This window comes from Heliconius melpomene, chromosome 1 (assembly GCF_056956725.1).
Source record: "Heliconius melpomene rosina isolate 202511_hmr_F chromosome 1, ASM5695672v1, whole genome shotgun sequence".
Taxonomy (NCBI): Eukaryota; Metazoa; Arthropoda; class Insecta; order Lepidoptera; family Nymphalidae; genus Heliconius; species Heliconius melpomene.
In genome coordinates this window covers 11,055,668-11,078,988 of record NC_140389.1, presented here as the reverse complement: position 1 = coordinate 11,078,988, position 23,321 = coordinate 11,055,668, and the positions used below count along the sequence as shown (strand labels likewise).

At 33.9% G+C, this 23,321-nt stretch overlaps 1 protein-coding gene and 1 long non-coding RNA gene across 5 annotated transcripts in view; one reads left to right on the top strand and one right to left on the bottom strand.

Moving 5' to 3' along the window:
- LOC146541400 (uncharacterized) overlaps positions 1-3,054 on the bottom strand; it is a 60,631-nt gene extending 57,577 nt beyond the window's left edge. The window contains exon 1 of the long non-coding RNA XR_014877969.1: positions 2,831-3,054. This is a non-coding gene — a long non-coding RNA (uncharacterized LOC146541400). The remainder of the gene's footprint in view (positions 1-2,830) is intronic.
- An 88-nt stretch (positions 3,055-3,142) lies between these two features.
- On the top strand, positions 3,143-23,189 carry LOC146541399 (sal-like protein 1). 4 transcript variants are annotated; one of them, XM_085185097.1, is made up of 9 exons: positions 3,144-3,324; positions 11,139-12,896; positions 13,791-13,970; positions 14,206-14,339; positions 18,807-18,902; positions 19,627-19,861; positions 20,337-20,515; positions 21,198-21,365; positions 21,504-23,189. In XM_085185097.1, the coding sequence occupies exons 1-9, from the start codon at positions 3,282-3,284 to the stop codon at positions 21,900-21,902; spliced, it is 3,192 nt and encodes a 1,063-aa protein (XP_085041223.1). In that variant the 5' UTR covers positions 3,144-3,281; the 3' UTR covers positions 21,903-23,189. The 4 variants fall into 4 exon arrangements, with proteins under 4 accessions (XP_085041213.1, XP_085041223.1, XP_085041241.1 ...); XM_085185087.1 differs by having other exon boundaries at positions 3,143-3,324; positions 11,139-13,970; XM_085185115.1 differs by lacking the exon at positions 13,791-13,970.
- Positions 23,190-23,321: the final 132 nt, after the last annotated feature.

Genomic DNA, 23,321 nt, shown 5'->3' with positions numbered 1-23,321 from the left:
ATGCATAGACCAGAGATCGTCGACACAGAATAGAAACTGATGGACGACGCGTGCTTCAGCTTAAATAAACAGACGTTTTCAAAAATTTGTGTATTTAAATCGATTGTGACTTGTGTTACTGAGCTATTTCTGTTTAACAGCCGCGCTGATGGACCTGAAATAACACCTCGATAGTACCGTTCAGGGAAGTCGCATTAATTCATATGGGATTAGGTGTCATCATAAACAGGAATTATTTAGTCAACTGAGGTTAAAAACAACAACTTACTGTTGTTTTGTCTAATTACCAGAACTAAAAATTAGATTAGGAAAGCACTTGCCTTATATATTTCTTAAGTTTTATTAATTTTATTTACAATTTATGTTCGTAATTATTTTTTTTATATAAGACTAAATAGCTCGAAAGTAAATAAGTAAGTACAAATATACAGACCAAAAATAAATTTTTATGTAAAATGAATTAAATATGTACAATTCCTTTTAAAGTTGTTATCTGCGAACGCAAATTAATTATTTTTATCTTTTTACTTACAAGACTAATCTGAGTTTGTCAAAAATATCTTGAACTCCTTGTTGTACAGACATTACATATCAAATATGGTTCATCTTTTAATGGTAGTATAATAAATAAATATTAACAATTTTAAATCTTTCACGGCTTTTTATGTATCTACTTATTAAAAATTTTTAGTTAAGATATTTTTATCTCAATATAAAATAAATCTAGAAATATTAATTACAATATGAATGATAGTATAAGGTAACATGTACCTCATGCTCTACCTACAAGTATGTAAATTTTCCATCAATAAATCTCTTAGTATCTAATTGTGGAAATAAAATCAAAATCCAAATTATACAAAAAACAGGTTAACTGCCGTACCAATTCAAGATTCTAGGTCAACGGGAAGTAGGTACAATTTATAAAAGGTGACAAACTTAAGGTTTGCGGGCATATGAACTCAGTTTATATGAAATGAACTACAAATATAAGTTTGTAATGGTTTTTTTGATATGAAATATCTATAATTTTTTACATTTCGGCTTTTTTTCTTTATCAGTTCGTGCCAGCTGTAGGTCCACGGTCGTATCTTTATGTTTTGAAACAGCAAATTTCATACAAAATGTGAGAATCTTTTAGTTATCTTTTAGGTATCTTTAGTTTAGTTCAGTTTATTGTGCTTTTAGCGACCGTAGACTTGAATAGTTGATATAAATTTCAGCTTGAAACCAACACGCGATCTTGAGAAAGATATATTCTTATAATATCACTATAATATCATTCCGTTGGGGTACGGAACCCTAAAAAGAGTTAAACTATGAAAAACGTCACTATACTAACAATTTTAAATAGTTACAAATTAATCTTCCCTCTTCATAGACCCCCCAACAAACGCACCAGCAATTTCATTCGTACACTGACAATGCCACGTCGATGAATATTCAACACATATAGTACCTACATTGATATAAAAACGCGGCACCTATTCTTCCAACGATATTAATTTGATTTGTGTACATTGCGAGCTACATTTATAGGGTATGCTCTACTTACAAAACGTGGCTGAATCGATATATGCAAGTAATAATATTAAATTTTATGTTACGTAGAAAAAAAAGTTTGGTTTCATATATACGGGAACGGAGTGTCCTAACACTAGGTACCTCTACAGCCCTACTGTGCGCGGGATACAGCGTGAAATTGATTTTTATACATGTTTTTAAATATGTATCTTTCCCAGGCATAGAACATTTCTATGTTTTTCGTTTGCGTAATGCTAAACTAGACGGATATTAGAGCTTTTTGTTTATATTAGGTAATTTTATACGAATGTTATTTTTATTTCATTATTGTATCATTGATTTGCTTGAAAAGAATTAAAATATATAAAAGTAACATTGTTAAATTTATTTAATCAATTGTCTTAAAACATACAAACTTGACTCTACAATACTTGTTTCTATGTATTGTAGACTCAAGTTTTCCTTTATGAAAATTAGCGGTCGCTTATAGTACCTACTTAATTGTAATATATAAAATGAACAATAAAAACTTTGAATTAATAATAAATCATATTTTGTAAAATGAATATAAAAAACTTTAAAAAACTAAGATTAATTTTCCTTCATACAATTAGATATTTGAAAAATTTTAAATTAGTAAGTTTCACTTAATTAATATTGACTATATATGGTCATTATTATAAGCTTGGTGTTAAGTGGGCTTAGGTCCCGAGTCCCACCAGGGAGTCTCGACGCGATGACTCGCAGGTTTGGCCAAATTGCTTTATCGCATTCATATCGGACTCAAATTCGGCCTCGGCCTCAGTCACGCCGTCGCACTCGCACTCGCACTCGTCCCGTACGCGCGTATATCGCTCCTATTTAATTTAAACCACACAAAGCACTCGACACGGCTCCCGGCCTCCGCTCTTTGATAACGAACTCGCAGTTTTAAAAATTAATTCGGTAGCTCCAACGCATCTAGTTACGGATGTCAATGTCGGAGGATTCGATATGGGTTTTTTCTTTTCAGAGTGAGTATGATGAGTCAGGGATGATTGAGGAATTTCGGTAGTTAATCAAATATACGTCCCTATTAATCAAAATTAATTACATTCTTCAATTTTAAAATTCCGTGAGTTTTTTATGATTAATAGTATTTATTACTAAACTAACTGAAAGTGTTATATGTGAAAATAAACATAACGAGAATGCACTTGAGAAACAACAACAATGCGATAGAGAAAGACAGAGATCAATAAGAGCATAAGCTTTGCACGAAATAAAAAGCAATGTAGCAATTGACAAACAAAGGATTATAACTTACAAAGTGTAGCTTCAATTAGTGGATGTGGGAGGCTTCACGGGGCTCGCGGCGACCGCCATCTAGCGGGCGTGAGTGCCGCCCACCGCCGCCTTGCGGGCTCGCGGCGCCTGGACACATATCACTTATAAATATGAGGCGTTATGATTATGAAAATATGCCCCGCCCCGAATATGGAATATGGAGGAGGGGGGCTCGTGCGGCGCGTGCGAATGGACGAAGTTTGATTTATGAGGCCCGCGCGGCCCCGCCTCCCTGTCATAACCGGGTACCTGGTGCGCGCGCGCGCCTCCGCCCGCCGCCCGCCGCCGCCTCGCGCTCAGTCCCGCTTCACATGGCGAGAGGAGCGGCCGCCCGCACTCCGACTCCGACTGCGTCCGCGACCGAGTACAGCCCCGCGCGAGTGCCTCCGCCAGCGTCCATGCGCCGGCCCTGAGCCGCCAGCGCGACCACCATGCCGCGCGTCAAGCCCGCCTGCGTGCGCCGCGTCTCCATCGGTACGACACCCTCTACAGCACGTTACACATCATCACATCATGATGTTTGCGATATGTGAAATTATACCCCTTACCACCTGTGATAGTAGCGTGTTCGGAATCTTGCTGGACGCGAAATATTCTTTGAGAAATAAGTTAATAAGCCATATTAAAGTAGTATCTCATGAGTAAAGTGAGCATTTTGAGCGCTCCCGAGGTGGTGAGTAAAAAGTGCAGTGAAACTCGACACGACTGAGTTTTATGTGGAAAAGTGCGGTAGGTAGGCTTAGTGAGCTTACAAGTATGGGCAAGTAATAACTTTTGTAATTCAACTTTAAAAATATTACGTTATGAACTAAACAAACACATTTGCACAGTTTTTAACGTTTTACCTATACGGACAGCTTTTTGCTAGAAATCTTTAATCTATTGAAATGTTTTTAAAGGTCCAGTTCATACAAAATTAGTAAAAAATTAAAGCTCTGAAAAGCTCTACATAAGTTATTATTATTTTTTTCCTTAACTTCAGTAAATATTTTTATGAATTTTAGTTGAAATCTTTCATGATAAAGCGTTATTCACTTCCACAGCGCCATACTTAATATATAGATATACCATTAAACTTGTGGTTGAATCTGAGTCCATTTTACATAATTACCTACTATCAAGCTTAAAAATGAAGGCTATAAATTTATATAGTTGATTAACTTCTTTCCATGTTTAATTGTTAATAAACATAAAAGTGCACTTAACATTGGAATTCCTAACAATTAATTATGCATGTAGCTAATATATTCTTTCAACCTTCAAATATTGAGGATGATTAAATGGCTTCGAGGTCTTTCCCTTCAAAGATAACAACATTAAATATTTCCAAGCATTTTTTACTATAAAAAAATGAATTTGAAATTGTATATTATACTAATCATATCATTAAAATTCTGTTATTTACTTAAGTCTGATTTCAACTTTTGCTGTCTTACATACATGAGTGTAATTATCATAAACATTTCAAATTAAACTTATTGTATACAAAAATAAAGGCCAGATTGTGGTAAACGGCGATTAAGTAACACACTCTGATAAAAGCTTTAAGTGGCTCTATATTAGTAGAGTGACAGGCCGTCAAAGTTTATTAATATGAGCGCTACACTGGTTTACGACCGCCATAGGTATAAATAATATAGAAAAATGTTATCTATAAATAGTTGAAACATGCTGCCTAATCATATTCTTTGTTAAATATATATGGACGATCTGTGTGTTTGTTTGTCATAAAATATTGTTTTAGAATTTGATCAAGAGCCGGTTCTATTTCGTATTAAAATGAAATATAGAAGAATTAATGATGAATAATAATAAATTATCATTAAAGTGTTATATGTGTATCATATTATATAGCTAATGATATTAATAATAAACTTTCCAAACATTTTAAACACACACACGTCTAATAATAGTGGCTCATTTTAAATAATATCAACTATTAGCTAAAATAAATATTTAAAAAATCAAGAACGATTGATTTTCCGCTACAAATAATTATCCACTTATAACATTTAATTTTTACATTTTTACTAGACTACAATTTTATAATAGAATGACTCTACTTTTTAAATTTTATGCAACTTTTTATACGACATTATTGACACATATATATCAATTTAAAATATCATTTGTTAAATGGTTCATATTACCAGTTATGGTAAAGGCTCAATACAAATGCAATATTTTTTTATATCTTCCGAGTAAACGAGGTCCGACGCGGACGAGCGTACCGGGCTGCCGTCTTTGACGCGGCCGCGCTCGCCTAACAAAGCTCGACGCCAAATTGCGATAAACACAAAGTTCTAATCCTGCTTCTTACAAACTAAGTATTAACCGCACCGGTATCTCGCTACAAATGAGTCGTTTAAGCCCTTACCGCAAGATTATCCCGGATTATTATGAATGTTTTGTGTCGGTGTTCACTTTTCGCTAGCATTTCAATGTAAACATACCGTATGGTGCAATACGAGTAGAAAAGGGCATTTTATTATCGTAAATTTAAAAATTTTACTTTCAAATGTGACATCGAAAATGTTTTCGGTTACATATACCTGCAATATCATATAAAGATAGAGAATTATGTTACGGTATTCATGTGGACGGTGAAAGTAGGAACTGTGATAAGAGAATTTATGCTGGTGGACTTATTCATCATGGAAATGTTTAATAAGTTCATTATTTACAATATTTAAATAACTCACTACTGAATTAAGCTAAATGAGCAGTGATATTGCCATATTGTGTGGTTTTTATATTCTCGCGGTAGGCAGGAATATGACTCGATGATTACCCCGTTTGCATTTTCTTACACTTTTAGATCATCCCTGCGATAACAAGAATTCATATATTTTTAAGTATATCTATCTACTAACAATAAATTATGATATTTGTACGTAGAATAATAGAATGTCCATTCTGAACAACAAATAACACAATAAATAAGTACTTTACGTACACATAACAAAAATATTAATTCACATTGCCAAAAAAAAAGTGTAAATTAGTATAACATTAATTTAATATATTATACAAATAACTTTTAAAAAATGTTAATTAAAATGTTTAAATAAACATAAAAGTGATACTTATATTTTTATACCTGCGTACATATGAATTATAACAATAGATGATTAGTGATGCCCCAATATCAAAGGTTAAATAGATTTCAGTCACATTGAATATAATATACTTACTTGGTAATAGGTAACATGAATTTTACAATAATATGACGCCCATATAAGATAGTAAAAAATATAATTCTAACATTTATTAAACAAGCATTTAATTATCTAAATAAACTTTATTTCATTTACTATAAAGATTCGAGTTTATTTAACTAACTAATAGTAAAATAATATTGAAATAACTACAAATAGATCAAAGACTACAGTAGTTAACTGTTAACGTTCGCTTTAATTAATTTGGACGCTATATTTAAAATGAAATAGGAACATAAAATTTACTTGCGTTTTAAGAAACAGTTTGATGATGAAATAAGATAGTATTCTAAATTTGGCTATATTGATACTGCTATACTTATGTATAGTAAATAATGAGGTAATAAAGCAATCTATATTTCGAATGGATTATTATAATCCAAATTAAAAAAATATTTGTATATTTAATAATAAAATGCAATTAAAAGCTAATTATAATTCTGAACAACAAATCGAAGAAAACAAATTATTAAAAATGCAAATAAAAAAATAAATAATAATGTTTATTCATATTATTTTACAACTGATTGTAATTATAGCTTTGAATTTTTTTTCTTAAGCAATATTATTTTTTGATACAACACCTATACGAAAAGCAATAGTAACTTGAACTATAATGATATATTCACCTATTAATAAATTTTGTTTGATTAAGCTTTGAAGTAAATATCTTGGACACTTATTAATTAAACTTTAATGACAACTCTTTAATTCTGATATCGCAATAATATGTACCTACCTACATTTAAAACGAGTGCTGACATAGGTACACTACTAGCAGATGTGTAATACCTGTGTACCTTATCGATTATATGCCTGTAATATTTATGCCTTAATATTAATAAAATAGTGCTCTGAGCACATTATTTTTAATATATAGAAAAATGTGTGAAGTAATAATCATCATTTGCTCTGGTGTCGAGGCAAAGCGCGGCGTCCAGTTCCGCCACTTATTACGTAATGCCTTTTGAATTTGGAGGAAAATGGGAAGCGGAGTGTTTTAGCACTAGGCCTCCCTCTGCCTACCCCGCTACACCCGGAATACAGCGTGATTCGGGAAAAAAGTAACAATAATCAGTATATTTAAATGATATAAAAAATTTATAAATAACTAATTTTTCACGTGTATATTTGACATACCTACTTCATTAAAATGTAAATAATTTTACGTAGTTGGTAGTATTTTGAATAGTTAAAAACGTTTCATATATATTGAATAATTAATTTTAAAATGCCAAATTTTTACATATATAGCGACGAATTGTAAAAAGTGTTGCACCAGCTATTTTTATGTCAAAGGTGGCTTACCCTGCGGTCGTCTACATGTGTTTAATAATTTCAGGTATATGCACTGCGTACTATTTATATTATAAAACCGCCATCGCTTGGTTATCGGGTATTTAATTTAACACCTTACTATTTTTACAATTTATTTATAAATATCTAAAGTCCATAATAATTAGTAACAAAAGGATTTGATTATAATTATTATATATACATATATATGGATTATTTTATTTTACATCTCCACAATTAACTAGGTATGCATATTAATAATTTCACACTGTGTTTCTATATTTAAGTTTAAAAGAACGTTCCATATTATAAAAGCTCAATATTAAGCTCAATTAACGCTCATAATTCTGATATTAATTCTTTTAAATAATAACTAATACCATTATTAGAAAAAATAAATACCTATATCTATAATAAGCTCTATCACTAACGACTGTGGACTTTACAATAATTAATTTATTTCGAGATTTATGTAGATACATATTTCCATACAAATAATAGCAAAAGTATACAGTATTCATGAAAAAGCTTAAATATCTAATAAAAATAGCTTTTTTTTAACACGTTAGGATTATTTTTAATCATCATATAATACTAAACTATTTTGATAATTACTTGTGGTGGATGCTTCAAAAAATTCGGCGGATAGTAGGAAACGGAGTGTTCTAACACTAGATCCCCTCTGCCTACCCTGCTGTATGCGGGATACAGCGTGAAGCTGGTTTTAGAATAAACCTAAAGATGCATAAAATACTTAAAGTAACTTAATTTAAATTATCCTCATTTAAGTTTTTTAAGCATATTTACACGTTATATAGAATAATATCCATAAAAAATGAGTCTAATAGACCTACTAATTATTTACATAAGACTAGTTTACTACTTTTTTGCATAAAATCCTACAACACTATAAAAGGTACGTTTAAATTGGTTAAGATATGCAAGTGTGGTTAACTGGGTACCTACTCATTGCTGTCGTAATAAAGATAAATATTCATTTCATACGACATTTAAATTTCGTTAAACTTAATAAAGCGTTTTTTAGCGTTACTTAGACAGAGGGAATCTAGTGTTAAGACACTCCGTTTCCCATTTTTCGCTGAATTCTAGAGGCATTGCGTGTTGAGTGGCGGAACTCAACACCGTGCTTTTCCTCGACATCAGAGCGAAAAAGAAAATATTAAATTGTTGATAAAGCTTTTACTGTAGCTAAAACAAAAGTAGAGTCACTACTACCAAAAATATCTACAATGAGACTGAAGAAATTGTATTATATCAGCAATGGAATACAAAGCGAACTAAAAGATTTTCATTTAACACGTTTATTAATAGTTTTTATTTTAGAACAAATGAAATAGAAAGACAATTGAAAAGAATTACTTAGTACACCAAAACTCATTGAAACTCACCAAAATTATTTGACACCAGCCGTGACGCAGAGGCAAAAGTGCATGACTCTAAACGTGACAGGTTGTGTGTTCGATTCCCACTCGAGGAAATGAAATATTTAATATTTTCATTTCCTCGCTTTGGAGGAAATGAAAATATTTACGTTGAGTTCCGTCACTCAACACGCATTGCCTCCAGAAGTCGACCGAGTATCTTCACTAGGTTCCCAGATTCTCTCTGCTTATCCTGCTATGTGCGGGACTATATCCCGCTTCCCCGCTTATCCCGCATTAAACTAAAACAAAAAAAAAATTTAATCAATATATTTTTATCTAGTAGATTAATATGATTATTACTCTATAAACACAACGTAAAAGCTATTCGCAATGCATAAAAAAGATATATTTTTTTATTACGCATCTAAGGCATATCTTACCTTCGTTTGACTATTTATATATGCTTACATTATCGACGTAGCAATATGTAATGAGGCTAAATAAGTCGCATACGATCTCGTGCTGTTAGAAAAAAAATAATGTACTCTTATAAAATTAACACATTAATATGTAAAACTTCAATAATAATATAACTTGGTCTTCGTAATAAATAAAATATTGTAAGTGCTACATTACTCTAAAACATTGAGTTACAATATTAGGTTCGTAAGACACCTCTAAAATTTAATTTCAAATACTTATATATTTTTATTTTTTGACAATTGTTTATGAGTGATTATTAATTTTCCTCGCAATAAAAAATAATAAGTACGAATATACATATCTATTTTAAGTTACGTTTTACTTTGTCGCTATACCTACCCATAGGTACCTATCCTATTTTAAATTTAAAATTATCATTTATTATTATTTTCATATAGAGAGATATATTTAAATAAATTTGGTAATTGTAATAAATGTATTTAATCTATTCGGGAAAATATTTAGTTTCATTTAAAGTTTTCTGGCACCGCAGTATAGTTACGAAAAGATCTGTATTCCGTCACTTTCCATCGTCGCCCCAGGTAATCTTTAAGTTAAAAAAAAAAAACATTTTTTTGATCTTCTTCGCAAGTACGCAACGTGCATACGAATTTTAAGCCAGTCTTAAAAATAATATCGGTATCTTTTAATATTGCCCAAGATATTTTAATTTTACGCTACTACAAACTACTTTCGATACATCTTTATTTATATTGCAATAAAAGTACTTTAATTTAATAATATTATATTAAGAATATTTACATCTAAACTTTTAAATATTGTGTAATTTTTGTACAAAATTTATACAAAAGAATATATTTAAAACAATACAATCATTGAATAATATATTTTTTTTTTATTTTAAAGTGTCTTCTTCATACTATATCAAGGATTAAGATAGAAAATAGTTTCATTATGTTTAACAAATATTTTGAAATCTCTATTTACTTCTTTTCGGCAGCTTTTCTTAAATATATTTCATTTAAAAAGAACCGAAATATAAATAATATTAATAATTGGCAGAAAAGTTTTTATGAAAATGTACAATAAAAAAGTTTCTTTAACTATCTAATAGATTAAGCTCGTAGAATAAGAAGCACACATTACGTATTTACTGGATTAGATAAACAGTTAGCGACATCTATTGTCCGGTAGAAGTATCCTTTCCTTTCCTCATCTCTATCTCGTATAAACGAATTTTATAAATAAAAACAATAATTATTTAATGACTATAATGAGACGCTCCGTTGAGTTAATTATAATAATTTTACTTAGTAATTACGAAGTATATATACCTACATAATTTTAAAATCGACAAGTATCTTATACGACACAATATTACTACATACTACGTTGTTTATGTGACAATATTCGTTGGTTATACTGATTATTTTCTATTTTTACATTCTGTGTGTATGTATGTATATTAATTATTGTATAAAATTAAAATTCTGTAGACAAAGTAGACAACCCACACGAAAATTACTTAAAGGTTTTGATTTCAAACAGGTTTAATAATTATATGACATTTTTGATTAAACCTAAACATTTCATTTTTACATTATATCAAGATAATGTTTTGAATTCATTAATTAAAGTATCATAAATCGTAAAAATCATGTCAACTTATGATATTTATGAGATTTTGTATTAAAAGCAGGTATTTTAAATGTCATAATTACATGGATATGTAAAATGTTTGTAGATTTAGCAGTACAAATTAATAATTAAATAATATACAGTTGCAATATACATACAAGAGAACATATTAAGCCAAATATAAATACTTTAAAAAAATATAGCTAAATCATAATAAAATCTTAAAATGTTTTTACTGTACTATCAAATTAAAATAAATAGGTATACTAAAATAAACCTTTTCTAACTTACTTTTTTATTGTTCTAGGTGATAGTTCCGGATCCTGCTCAGAAGAAGACATTAACAATGAAATCAGAGAACGACCAGAGACACATATGTGTCCTCGTTGCCAGGAACAATTTGAACATCTTCATGATTTTATATACCACAAGCGTTTGTGCGATGAAAAAGCCATGCAAATGGGTGAGGAAAGGATGCACTCAGATCCTGAGGATATGGTAGTGTCTGGAGATGAAGAAATGGATGGGCCTAATAAACGATTAGAACAAGTAAGAAGGCATCGACAGGATGCTGAAAATAATAATAGCCTTGACGATGGTGAAGCAGAAGTACCTGAAGCCGATGTGCCCCCCGTAGGTCTTCCTTTTCCTGTGGCGGGTCATGTAACTCTTGAAGCTCTACAGAATACCAAAGTTGCCGTAGCACAGTTTGCCGCTACTGCAATGGCAAATAATGCAAACAACGAAGCTGCTTTACATGAACTTGCCGTTTTACAAAGCACTTTATTTACTTTACAACATCAGCAAGTGTTTCAATTGCAATTAATACGTCAACTACAAAATCAATTATCTTTAACGAGACGGAAAGAAGATCAACATGCAAGTCCGCCGCCAAGTGAGCCGGAACAAAATGCGCCAACGTCGCCAGTTCGATCGCCATCACCGCCTCGGCCGCCACGGGAGCCTACTCCTGCTGAATCCGCTCCTCCCACTAGCCAAAGCTTGCCATCAACCCATTCACATCTTACACCTAAAACAGAACCTATTTCTATTCCGAAGCTTCCAACATCTTCACCACCTATGATGAGTCATCCACCTTATAGCTCTATTTCTTCCTCATTAGCATCTTCAATTATTACAAACAATGATCCTCCGCCATCCCTAAATGAACCAAATACACTAGAAATGCTTCAGAAACGAGCTCAAGAAGTACTGGATAACGCGTCACAAGGGCTTCTTGCAAACAACCTTGCTGATGAACTCGCATTTCGAAAATCTGGAAAAATGTCTCCATATGACGGAAAAAGTGGTGGACGCAACGAACCTTTCTTCAAGCATCGATGCAGATACTGCGGAAAAGTTTTCGGAAGTGATTCTGCTCTTCAAATTCACATTCGTTCTCACACAGGTGAAAGACCATTTAAATGTAACGTATGTGGCTCCCGATTCACAACCAAAGGAAATCTTAAGGTTCATTTCCAAAGACATACTGCAAAGTTTCCACACGTCAAAATGAATCCAAATCCCGTACCAGAACATTTGGATAAGTACCATCCACCACTATTGGCTCAACTGTCACCAGGGCCAATTCCTGGTATGCCACCCCACCCACTCCAGTTTCAACCGGGTGCACCAGCTCCTTTTCCGCCAAGCTTGCCATTATACAGGCCACCCCACCATGATTTACTGCCACCTCGTCCTCTTGGGGATAAACCACTTCCACACCACCCGCTGTTCGGTAGTATGCGGGAAGAGCAAGATGTTCCAGCTGATCTTAGCAAACCCTCTATACCAAGCCCTCCTCGACCCGCATCTGATATGTTTAAATCTGAACCACAAGATGAAGAAAGTCAGCGTGACTCTAGTTTCGAAGAGACAGATCATATATCACCAAAACGAGAACCTGAAGAAAACGATGTTGAGCAACATACAGAGCAAGATAGATATCCGTCAACATCTCCATATGACGATTGCAGCATGGACTCAAAATACAGCAATGAAGACCAAATTGGCAGAGAAAGTCCTCATGTGAAGCCTGATCCAGACCAACCGGAAAATTTATCAAGTAAGAATTCATCGATATCTGGACCAATTTCAATAGCAACGGGACTTCGTACTTTTCCTTCTTTCCCATTATTTCCTCATTCCCCACCGAGTAGTGTATCTTCTGGGTGTCTTACACCGTTCCAAACTAATCTTAATAACACAATAGATTCTGATATAACTCGCAATCCAGTATATTATAATTCACTGCTACCACGCCCTGGAAGCAATGACAATTCCTGGGAAAGCCTTATTGAAATTACAAAAACTTCTGAAACTGCGAAGTTGCAACAATTAGTTGATAATATAGAAAATAAAGTTACAGATCCCAATGAATGTATTGTATGTCATCGCATCTTATCCTGTAAAAGTGCTTTACAGATGCACTATCGCACACATACAGGTGAACGTCCGTTTCGATGTAAATTGTGTGGTCGTGCGTTTACAACGAAAGGCAATCTAAAAACACATATGGGCGTACATCGTATCAAACCCCCTTCTCAGTTGTTGCATCAATGTCCCGTTTGTCATAAGAAGTTTACTGATCCAAATATTTTACATCAACATATTCGCCTTCATACAGGCGAAAGATGTATTGTCCCTTTTGAACAAACCCAAGACACTGAATCGAGCAATTTTCAGCTCAGTAGTGGCTCCGAAATATCTGAATTTAATCCATACCTTTCCATTCCACCATCGATATTTCCTACCCCTTCCACTCCCGGCGACCGAAGGGCGGACTCCCGCGAGACCGACGATGAGAGCGGCCGGGACGAGAGCGAGCCCGCTTCACGGGAGTTCGACGACGACACAGATCTTAAAGATCGTCGAACTTCGCCGCTCTCCGTCTGCGCCTCGGCGTCCGAATGCGAAGTAAAAACCATCACCACAACGGCTTCCCTCCCATCGGCGACAGGTTCGGAGAGCGGGCGCAGCGCGCGGGCCTCGCCGCCGTCGCCGTCCGCGTCGGTGCTGTCGACGCCGCCGCGGCTGCCTCTGCACTCGCCGCTGCCTTCGCCGCCCACGCCTCTCGCCGCGCTCGGCGCTCTCGGTGGATCACCCTTCAGCCCGCTCGGACTCGCGTTCCCGCCCGCAGGTATGCGATAGCGGGACCTTATATAACGTCCGCCCCGGTCGTCCGCAGTTCCGCTCCTTCGTATTATCCTAATGTTTCATTACTTAATAATATCCCTTGAACCGGGCGCTACATTATATATTACAATAATTATCCCCTGGAATTTACCTAAACATTGAAGATATAGCCGTAAATATATGAAATACTTGTTTTCGGACTTTTATAGTGTCAATGAACATTCGATTTATTTGTGCAGTGCGCGGCAACACGACCTGTACCATCTGCTACAAGACCTTCGCATGTAACTCCGCCCTGGAGATACACTACCGCAGCCACACCAAGGAACGTCCATTCAAGTGCACCGTCTGTGATAGAGGCTTCTCCACCAAGGTTAGCAAATATTTTATTTCTTTTTTCTGTAATTTACCTATATAATGTCCGTATAAGATAAATGTGTGTACCAGTTATTTTCCAAACAATTGTTTCAATTGATTGTTTTCGTTTTTAAGACAATCTAATAACTTTTATATTACGTAGACAGCGACTTGTACCATTTGCTATAAAAGATGTAACTTTTACTATGATGGAAGAAATATTTATTAACATGATTAGGTTCATTAATCGATTCTAAAAATATACCTACACTAAAAAATTCTGTAAAATACTTAGATAACTACCTACTCCAGTTTAACACGGCACTCGCAAGTTTCCTTTAGACGTCGAAGAGCAAGTTGCTCGTAAGCTAAAGTACATTATGCTCTGGTTTCATTTCATCTAAGTTTCTGTGCATTAATTTTGCAAGCAGTAATTACAAGTCCCCGTCGACGTCTCTTGTTCACATTAGTTTAGCCGTTGTCTGTCTCTACATCTGAGGCCCAATTCAACTTAGGCATTACCTGCAAACTTTACATTACCTTAGAATATACTAATAAAATACTGATATCTATATTACTTTAAATACCAGATAGTTATACTTATATACATATAGAAATTTCTTGATTCCTTTGAAATCATTACCAGTCTAGGTTTAAATACTTTTTACTGAATATCAACGCAGCTGTAGCACATGTTGCTGTCTCTGTCCCTCCTGTATACATATTCTTTGTATAAACCTTATATGGTGGATTAGTCCTTTAAACGACTTTCTTTAATGTCTATTTAAGTCTTAGGTAACAAACTACTCACTGCCCACTGAGTGTTGCTTTCGCTGATTCACTACTGCAGCAGGTTAGATTTCAAACTAGCAGAAATATTATAATTTATAGGTATCTACATATTATTAAATTCATACATTACTTAGTATTTTTATCTGAAATATATTTTTTTATCACTTATCAAATTTATTATGTCCTCCACCTTATATGAATAGTAATTACCATCCAATTAAAAAACTTTAAATCCATTATATGATACGATTGCAACGAATATGTCCTGGCATGACAGCTGGACCTTTAAATCTTTTCAAATTAGGCAACGCGACGGGCGGTATTATAAAAGAAATGCCAACAATCACGCTGCTGTCTACTTATAAATAATAAAGCTACTTGAAATCTACTTAAAATAATATATTCAATATTTTATACAATACACAAAGGTTTTTAAAGAATATTTCTTATCTTTATGGTTTGATTCAAGTTTTATAATCAGTTCGGCCAATATTTCAAGCATGTAGAGCTGTTCGCGTCGCGGACCGCGGTCCATCGCCGCCACAGAAATGATAACTCATAAAAACGACGTCACGGAAAACGATCAGAATATTAATTGATGTCGTAAAATATTTATTACTTATAAATCCTTGAGCCTTTACCTACGCTTCTCGTCATAAAAAGATTATTTATGCTTAAGAAAATAACATTTTTCGTAAGTTTCTGAAAGTGACCGTGCAGAGCTCTTATCAATAAAATATAGGTTATTTATGACGGCGCCGGCAATATTTAAATGGTCTATTACACACAGCTTTGACAGCAATCAAGTTTAAAGAAGAAATAAATTGTACTGGCTTACTTTTAAAATATCTTTAAATTAGAAAAAATCTAAACTTTTATCATTTTAAAAAAACATTTATCGATGTATGTATACCAAGTATATGAACTGAAATGAAATAATATAATAATTATCTATCTCAAGCCAACTATTAGCAACTAATTATATTTCATATAGAGAAAGAATAATGACATTTTGAATTATAAACGTGCATAAGTATGGTACCAGGATACGTGTTAGTATTTTAAATGTAATCTAGTTATAGTAATCTATGATTTAATTTTAGACACGTACCCACTTTACCGAATCAATTTCATCGTTATATTCAATAGAAATTCCTTCGTACTCATCTGTTTTTTGCCCCTTCACAAGGCAATTTAATTTATAAGTATCATTTCCAATTAAGCAACAATAAAATAGAAACCAGGCACGCTTGCAGCCGTTATAGAGCGATAACTATTGTACCTAACATGTTTATAACCTACTTTTATTAAATATTATATTATAAATAACAGACTATCTCTGATTTTCTTTACTAGTACATGTTAATTAAATGTAAACTTAATTTGTAAGTGTTTAAAAACAACGAAAAATTTACCAACATTTTTTATTTGGAGTTATACAATGATAGTAGTTTTTAATGTACCTATTTATAAATGCGGAATATTAAACTTACAAAAAAAATCCAATACTATTTCGTCTTTAACGTTTGATCATTTACATACCTTCTATAATTCTATTAACACATATCTACAAAATAATTTAACTATTTTTGTTATTCCTGTAGGTATACATTTGGTAGTGAGCCTTTATTGATACCACGTTTACAACGAATACGCTTTCGTTATAGACACTATAACTTTCCCCATTTTCTGCATATCATGTTTAGGAGCTACATTCCTACTGCCACCTCATTATCGCCAGATATCTATTTTAAATGTTTCATTACAACTTGTTGTTTAGTTTTTTTTTGATCCGTATTATATTTTATATAAGATCAACTCAGGCTAAATATTAACCGATTATCACAGTCTTTGAATATTTGTATTTATCGTCCAGGCTAGGAAATATAATATCTTGAAATATACGTAGGTAAACATTCCCCTACTCGCTGTCTAGGGAATTTATGCTCGATTTATACAACGGAGTGTTTTCTCACATAGCTATTTTTTTTTTTTTAATTAATTATTTATTTATTTTACAATCTTAATATATACAAAATCTCTTGCCAAACTCGTGAGTTTGTAGGCAAGAAGCGCTCTTTACTTTACTACATTAATTTAAACTACTATACCAACCCTTATAATTTAACCATACATACATAACACAAAAAAAAAAAACAACAAAAAAATAGATAAAAGATAAATAACATTAATAAACTTACCACATCTTATATATTATATCTATTCCTATACTATATCTATTCTATGTTATATCTATCTTTGTACTATTTTGTATAGGTATATCTTAAAATACATTATGAGGAGCACTGAAAGTGACATATCATCCCACAATATCCATAATATAAATGTTGAAATAAAAATTTTTCACCTTTGGTTGGCTCATTCGTACTATGGTGATTATCGGTGACCTTACATACTTAATATTATTAATAATAATATAATAAATAATATAATAAAACATTGTATTAACTGTTAAATATCTACTTATTTGATATATTAATGGTGTTAATATTAAGCAATAGTATTGTAAACTTCTTGAAATTTTTCATAATTCGGAAGTCTTGAGAATATACAATTCCAGCCATTTCGCCTTTGTCATTTATTAGCAATACGTCTAAATCACTAAAAACATTAAACGCTGATATCACAATAGCTATCGTTTTTTTTAAATGACGTAATGCTAAAAAAATTAAATTCTTATTTCCGTTCCGTTCTATCCACATCTCTTCTCAATGAAAATCTGTTATAGCCAGATATGTACCAGAGTGCCGGATATCCTATATCAGAGTGACATTATATTCATTTTATATTAGAATACCAACTAGATTCTAAAATATGAAAAAGTAATATTTTTTTAATAAAAGTAAAATCTTTTGAAAAAATTAATAATTCATTTTGAACAGCAACAAATGTTTCGCAAATAATTTGCAGCGCATATCAGAAACAATCGCGGTCTTATCAAGTAGAGCCTTACAAGAACATTTAAAATTACAATGAGTCTCCGGCGTCGGTACACGTACCTAAAGTTCACGCGCTAGCCGTAGCCGCTAAACTCTAATACTAGGTACAAACTATCTACTGTATTCAAATATTTTAAACATTAATTCATGCTTGGAAGTCTTCCATTTTTTTTGTTTTTAGCTCCTAACAATACTTTAGCATTTTAAAGTAACGTTAAGGAATTCAATTAAAAAAAATACTTATGTAGGTACTTGATTATTAATATTATTATAAACAACTGTAAAATATAGAACTTAGTTTTAATATTCGCCGATCATTTTTATACATTTATTTCGTTATTATTTATTAGGTTATTATCGTTATAAATTGTTTTTTTTTGTAATTTTGTTTATGAATAAATTATATTATTATATTATTATTATTATTATATTATACAATTTATTGAATATATTATCTAAATACTGGTAAACACATTATCGAAACACAAAACTGATATTTTGAAATAATGATCCTTGATTTTTTTATTTAGTAAATAATTCAAACTATTCAAATATTTAATGTTTTTTAATGTATTCATATAAAGCGTACGCAGTACAAATTAATTACAATATAAATGTAATTTATTCGTTTCTTTATCATAATTTGTATTTGTAGCGCATGTTTATTTGAATGTATATTTTTTTGTCCTGTGTAAGGGTGTGCGTAAATGTGCGTGTATTTGTGGTTCCAGAGCAGTGGCGGCGGTTGCCGGTGCGGTAGGCGCGCGCGCGCACCCCGCCCGCCGCACGCCACTGCTTTGGATCTCTGGAACGCCTTCGTCTATCCGGTATGCGAGAGCGACGCCTGAGCGTGAACTCTTATTTATTCACATTCCTATTACATATAACCTTTTGTTTCGACCTCCTCTAGTTGCAAAATTAAACAATATACACTTTTACTATTTCCCTTTTAAATAATACATTTCATAATTCATAAGTATATACATTCGAAACAAAATGTTACAAAATATTCTAGATTAGTGCCTAACATAAATGCTTATTTGTACAAGTTACAAGATTCTTCAATACCTACTTACTAAGTAAAATTAAGCATTTTATATGCATGGACGCCCATTGAAATGAGTATTAAATATCATATACTTAAACGCAAAAGTAATCTCATTACGAAGCAGTAATATAAACTCAAGGCAATTATAATAATAAGCCTTAACGCGAAGTTGAACATTAATAGGCTATAATACTTACATAAATTGTCAGTAATACTCGTAGGTATTATCAGAAAAAAAATACTTTTACATTCTTTTGAATTTTTCAAAAAATATAGTTTATCTTGACCATGAAGCAATATGTCATGTGGTAAAATTTTCCATTTACACAACACATGTAATACCAACATGATATCAATTCATTTAAATTACAAGTTTTATTGTCATTTTCTGTATTTACATAGATAAGCCTGTCGAAATAAGCATTTTATTCAATTTTCTGATTATTTTTGTACTTATATTTTAGTTGACTTTGAAGTTAAACGATGAACCTTTTCGCCTACAGGGTAACATGAAGCAGCATATGCTGACGCATAAGATCCGCGACATGCCACCTGGCTTCGAAAAGAGTCAGAGTGGACCGACGGGGCCACCGAGTGAAGAAGGCCGCGAGCCAAGCCCGGACCGGCGCTCGTCGCCCGACAAAATGGATTTAAAACGATCGCCACCTGTACTTCCTCCGACCCCTATATCACACCCACCACCGATAGATATGCCGCCGCTACCGAAAAGGCCTACCGGTAATTATCTTTAATTTTTCCATAGTCTAATTATATTACGTAGAAATTCTCTCTATATTACTAACGTACGAGAGCTTTTTGAAATAAAGCGAAAGCTCTCTCAATCTTTTAAAATTTTTTGTTTATGTTTTCCGCTAAAAAGATAATTATTACCTATTTATTTTTAACTTTAGCCTGTATTATGCACATAGCAGGGTAGGCAGAGGAACCCGGAACCCAGTGTTAAGACACTCTGTTCTCAGTAAGACACTTCCGTACCCAAGTTTCCGATGAATTCTGGAGGCATTACATGTTGACTGGTGAAATTGAACGCCGTTACTACAGCGAAGAAATGAAAATATTAAATATTTCATTTCCTCAAGTAAAAATCGAACCCACAAAGTGATCCTATAAGAGATCCTTTTTCTTTTGAGAAAACGGAACGGAACGAAACTCTAAGAAGCTAACAAACAATAATTAACATTTTCCATTACAGTCCCCACGGCCCCAAGTCACCCGCCGCCAGTGCAGTCCTCTAAACACTTATGCGGAGTATGCCGTAAGAACTTCTCTTCGTCATCAGCGCTACAGATCCACATGAGGACACATACCGGCGACAAGCCGTTCCGATGTGCGGTATGCCAGAAAGCATTTACTACTAAAGGGAATCTTAAGGTAAATTCCACTTTCGACTAGTAATAATCATATTCACTAATTATTTAGTAATTTAGTATAAAATTGTTGCTATTTTGGAAAAATCTGATTTAAAAATAGACGTTAATGTCTAATATATCTGTAAGACATTTATTATAATCGGAATGTAGACGATATTTACAAAGTCGATATAATGTTCTAAGATATTACCGGCTAACTCCGGCAATTAAGAGTAGATATCAATTATATTTGTTTAAATTAAAAGAACATTTAAAGTTATTAATTCTAAAATGTGTTTACCTATACCTACTATGAAATATGGTTGTATGAGAGATGCTACGACTGACTGCGCGTCTCACTGTGTACCTACACGATAATTGTAGGTTCAATCCTTAGTCTGGGATTCCCCTGAATTAAAAATCATTCTCATTTCTCCGTTCTGATAGACTGGAGGTAGGAACGAATACCACCCAACACTCCAGAATTTATATTAACAAAAAATTAAGCCTTAAAAATATTTTTATGCAGTACCTACACAAAAAAACAGTTTGATACTAAAATCAAGGCCTCCTTTACGCAATGTCTTGAAAATTAGGCGAAAAGTGATAAAGCAGGAGTGCCTGTGCTTTGCTTTCATATAACATAAAATTGACTAATTATTTTAATAAAAAGATTGTAAATTAATTTATCGTAATTGTAACAGGTTCACATGGGTACGCACATGTGGAGCGGCGGCGCGTCGCGGCGCGGGCGGCGCATGTCGCTGGAGCTGCCGCCGCGGCCGCTGCACGAGCCGCACGACCTGCTGCGCCGCCCCGACCTCTTCTACCCCTACCTGCCGGCGCCCTTCCTCAACGGCATGCAACAAAAGGTAATCTATACCGAACATTTACATACTTTAATGAACGCAATAGAGGCAGGGATCATTTTTTTAATCTAACGAACATTCTTAAATAATTATTAGCATTCAAGAATAAACTATATACTAAAATTGCTATAATTTCAACAGCTGAACGAGATATCAGTAATACAACAGAACGCCGGGCAGAACGGCGTGGCCGGCAAGTTCCCCGGGCTACTGGGCTTCGGGCCGTTCGGCGCCGCCCGGCCGGGCGCCGCATCCCCGCTGGAACGGCCGCCGTCGCTGGAGGGCGGCGACGAGCGGCAGGCAGCCATGCGCGAGCTGGCGGAGCGCGGCCGCGAGCTAGCCGAGCGCAGCCGGCAGATGCGTGAGGAGGGCGAGCGCGACCACTACAGAGCGGGCGCGCTGGCGGCGCACGGCGGCGCAGGAGGCGCGCAGGGCTCACCGCCCGCACCGCACGCGCACCCGCACCCGCACGCGCACGCACTGCCGCACCCGCTGGCGCCGCTGCCGCCGCCCGCGCGCACCGAGGGCCTCACGGTGTGAGCGCCGCCCGCCGCCGCCTCCACATTCCACGCCGCGATCGTGACAGATCACTGACTGTTCGTCACCGACCACGCAATAGTTCGTGCCGAGTGTAGAAGTGTACCGGTTTATGATTATGCATAGTATTACGTAGGTAACTTGTATTCACGAGTCCGGGCCTGGGGCAATGCGGGGCTCGACCGAGTCCCGGTTACGTCATTACTCTGTGATAGTGCACGGTGGAGGGCTCCTGTGTGTGCTCTCATGTGCTATGACATCTAAAATTATTATAAATTATCCCAAAAATTAATTAAATTCATAAATCTATATCTTTAACTGTATATAAAATTGTATGATAGTACTGTAATGAACGAATAGGTAAAATATGATATTGAACTTAAATTAATTATATTTATATTATATTATATGTAACTGGAGTGCGATATGCATGATTTAAGCGACATTCCAACGAGAGGGGAGAGGGGATTCTTAAAGAAAGAGCATACTTTATAGATTGTGCGTAGGTTGACACGTAGTTGGTTATCGCTTGTGTAACTGCATATGTACCTATGTAACGCATATGAATGTTAGCGACGAATCTCCTTATAAAAAGAAATTTCCTAAATTAAAAAAACGAATTAAGTATAAGTAGTAAGATGTAATTATTTATGACACCGTCGACCGATTCTCACTCTAGGTACACTGTACGCTATATTTAATTATTGTAATAGAGTTTAATGACATATTCATATCATGTAAATTAAAGAAGTATTTGCATTTGAGGTCTACATAGATGTAAGTGTTTAGAGTCATAGCTATTATATTGCTTTAGAATACTTCGACATATCTCTCGTAAAGTGTGAGCGGTCGGCGTCAACGCGACGCCGGCTCTCAGATGTACTACTATGAAACAGACTGAGCCATAAAACTGTTTCCAACGAAACGTTTCTTTCCAAATATGCATTTTTCGATGCCCTTACTTAGTGGACAATTGTTTTGTATTCGGCACTTAGATGTGTCTAAATGTCCTAAATTATTTATAAAGTAACAAATCATGCATACACTCTTAGTATTAAACGACGCTTGGGGCGATAGGCCCCGGAACGGTTTAGTTGTTAGAATAAATTCTCATAGCACCTACAATTTATTATTTTCAAGTTGCAGATAGCTCTAGAGTAGTGTTAGCTATGAATATGATGTGTCATGTCCATGTCAGTATAAATAATCATTGTAAATTATTAAATGTTTATGTAAATGTCCAAAAAGTATTCAAATTATTTAAAGAACAATTATACTAATAGTACTTTTCTTTTTTGTTATCCTTTATTCCCATCCTTTTTTATTTATTTATTTTTTACTCAGAACAAATTTAAAAGTTCTAATATAATACTTTCTTCATAAATATATGGTTTTTGTATATGAATATTACTTACTATATTT

Excerpts from the sequence above, each read along its gene's own strand:
- LOC146541399 (XM_085185087.1), top strand. The coding sequence starts at position 3,282 with ATGCCGCGCGTCAAGCCCGCCTGCGTGCGCCGCGTCTCCATCG. Across the intron at positions 20,516-21,197 it reads CTACTAAAGGGAATCTTAAG|GTTCACATGGGTACGCACAT; the intron begins GTAAATTCCACT and ends TAATTGTAACAG. Across the intron at positions 21,366-21,503 it reads TCAACGGCATGCAACAAAAG|CTGAACGAGATATCAGTAAT; the intron begins GTAATCTATACC and ends TAATTTCAACAG.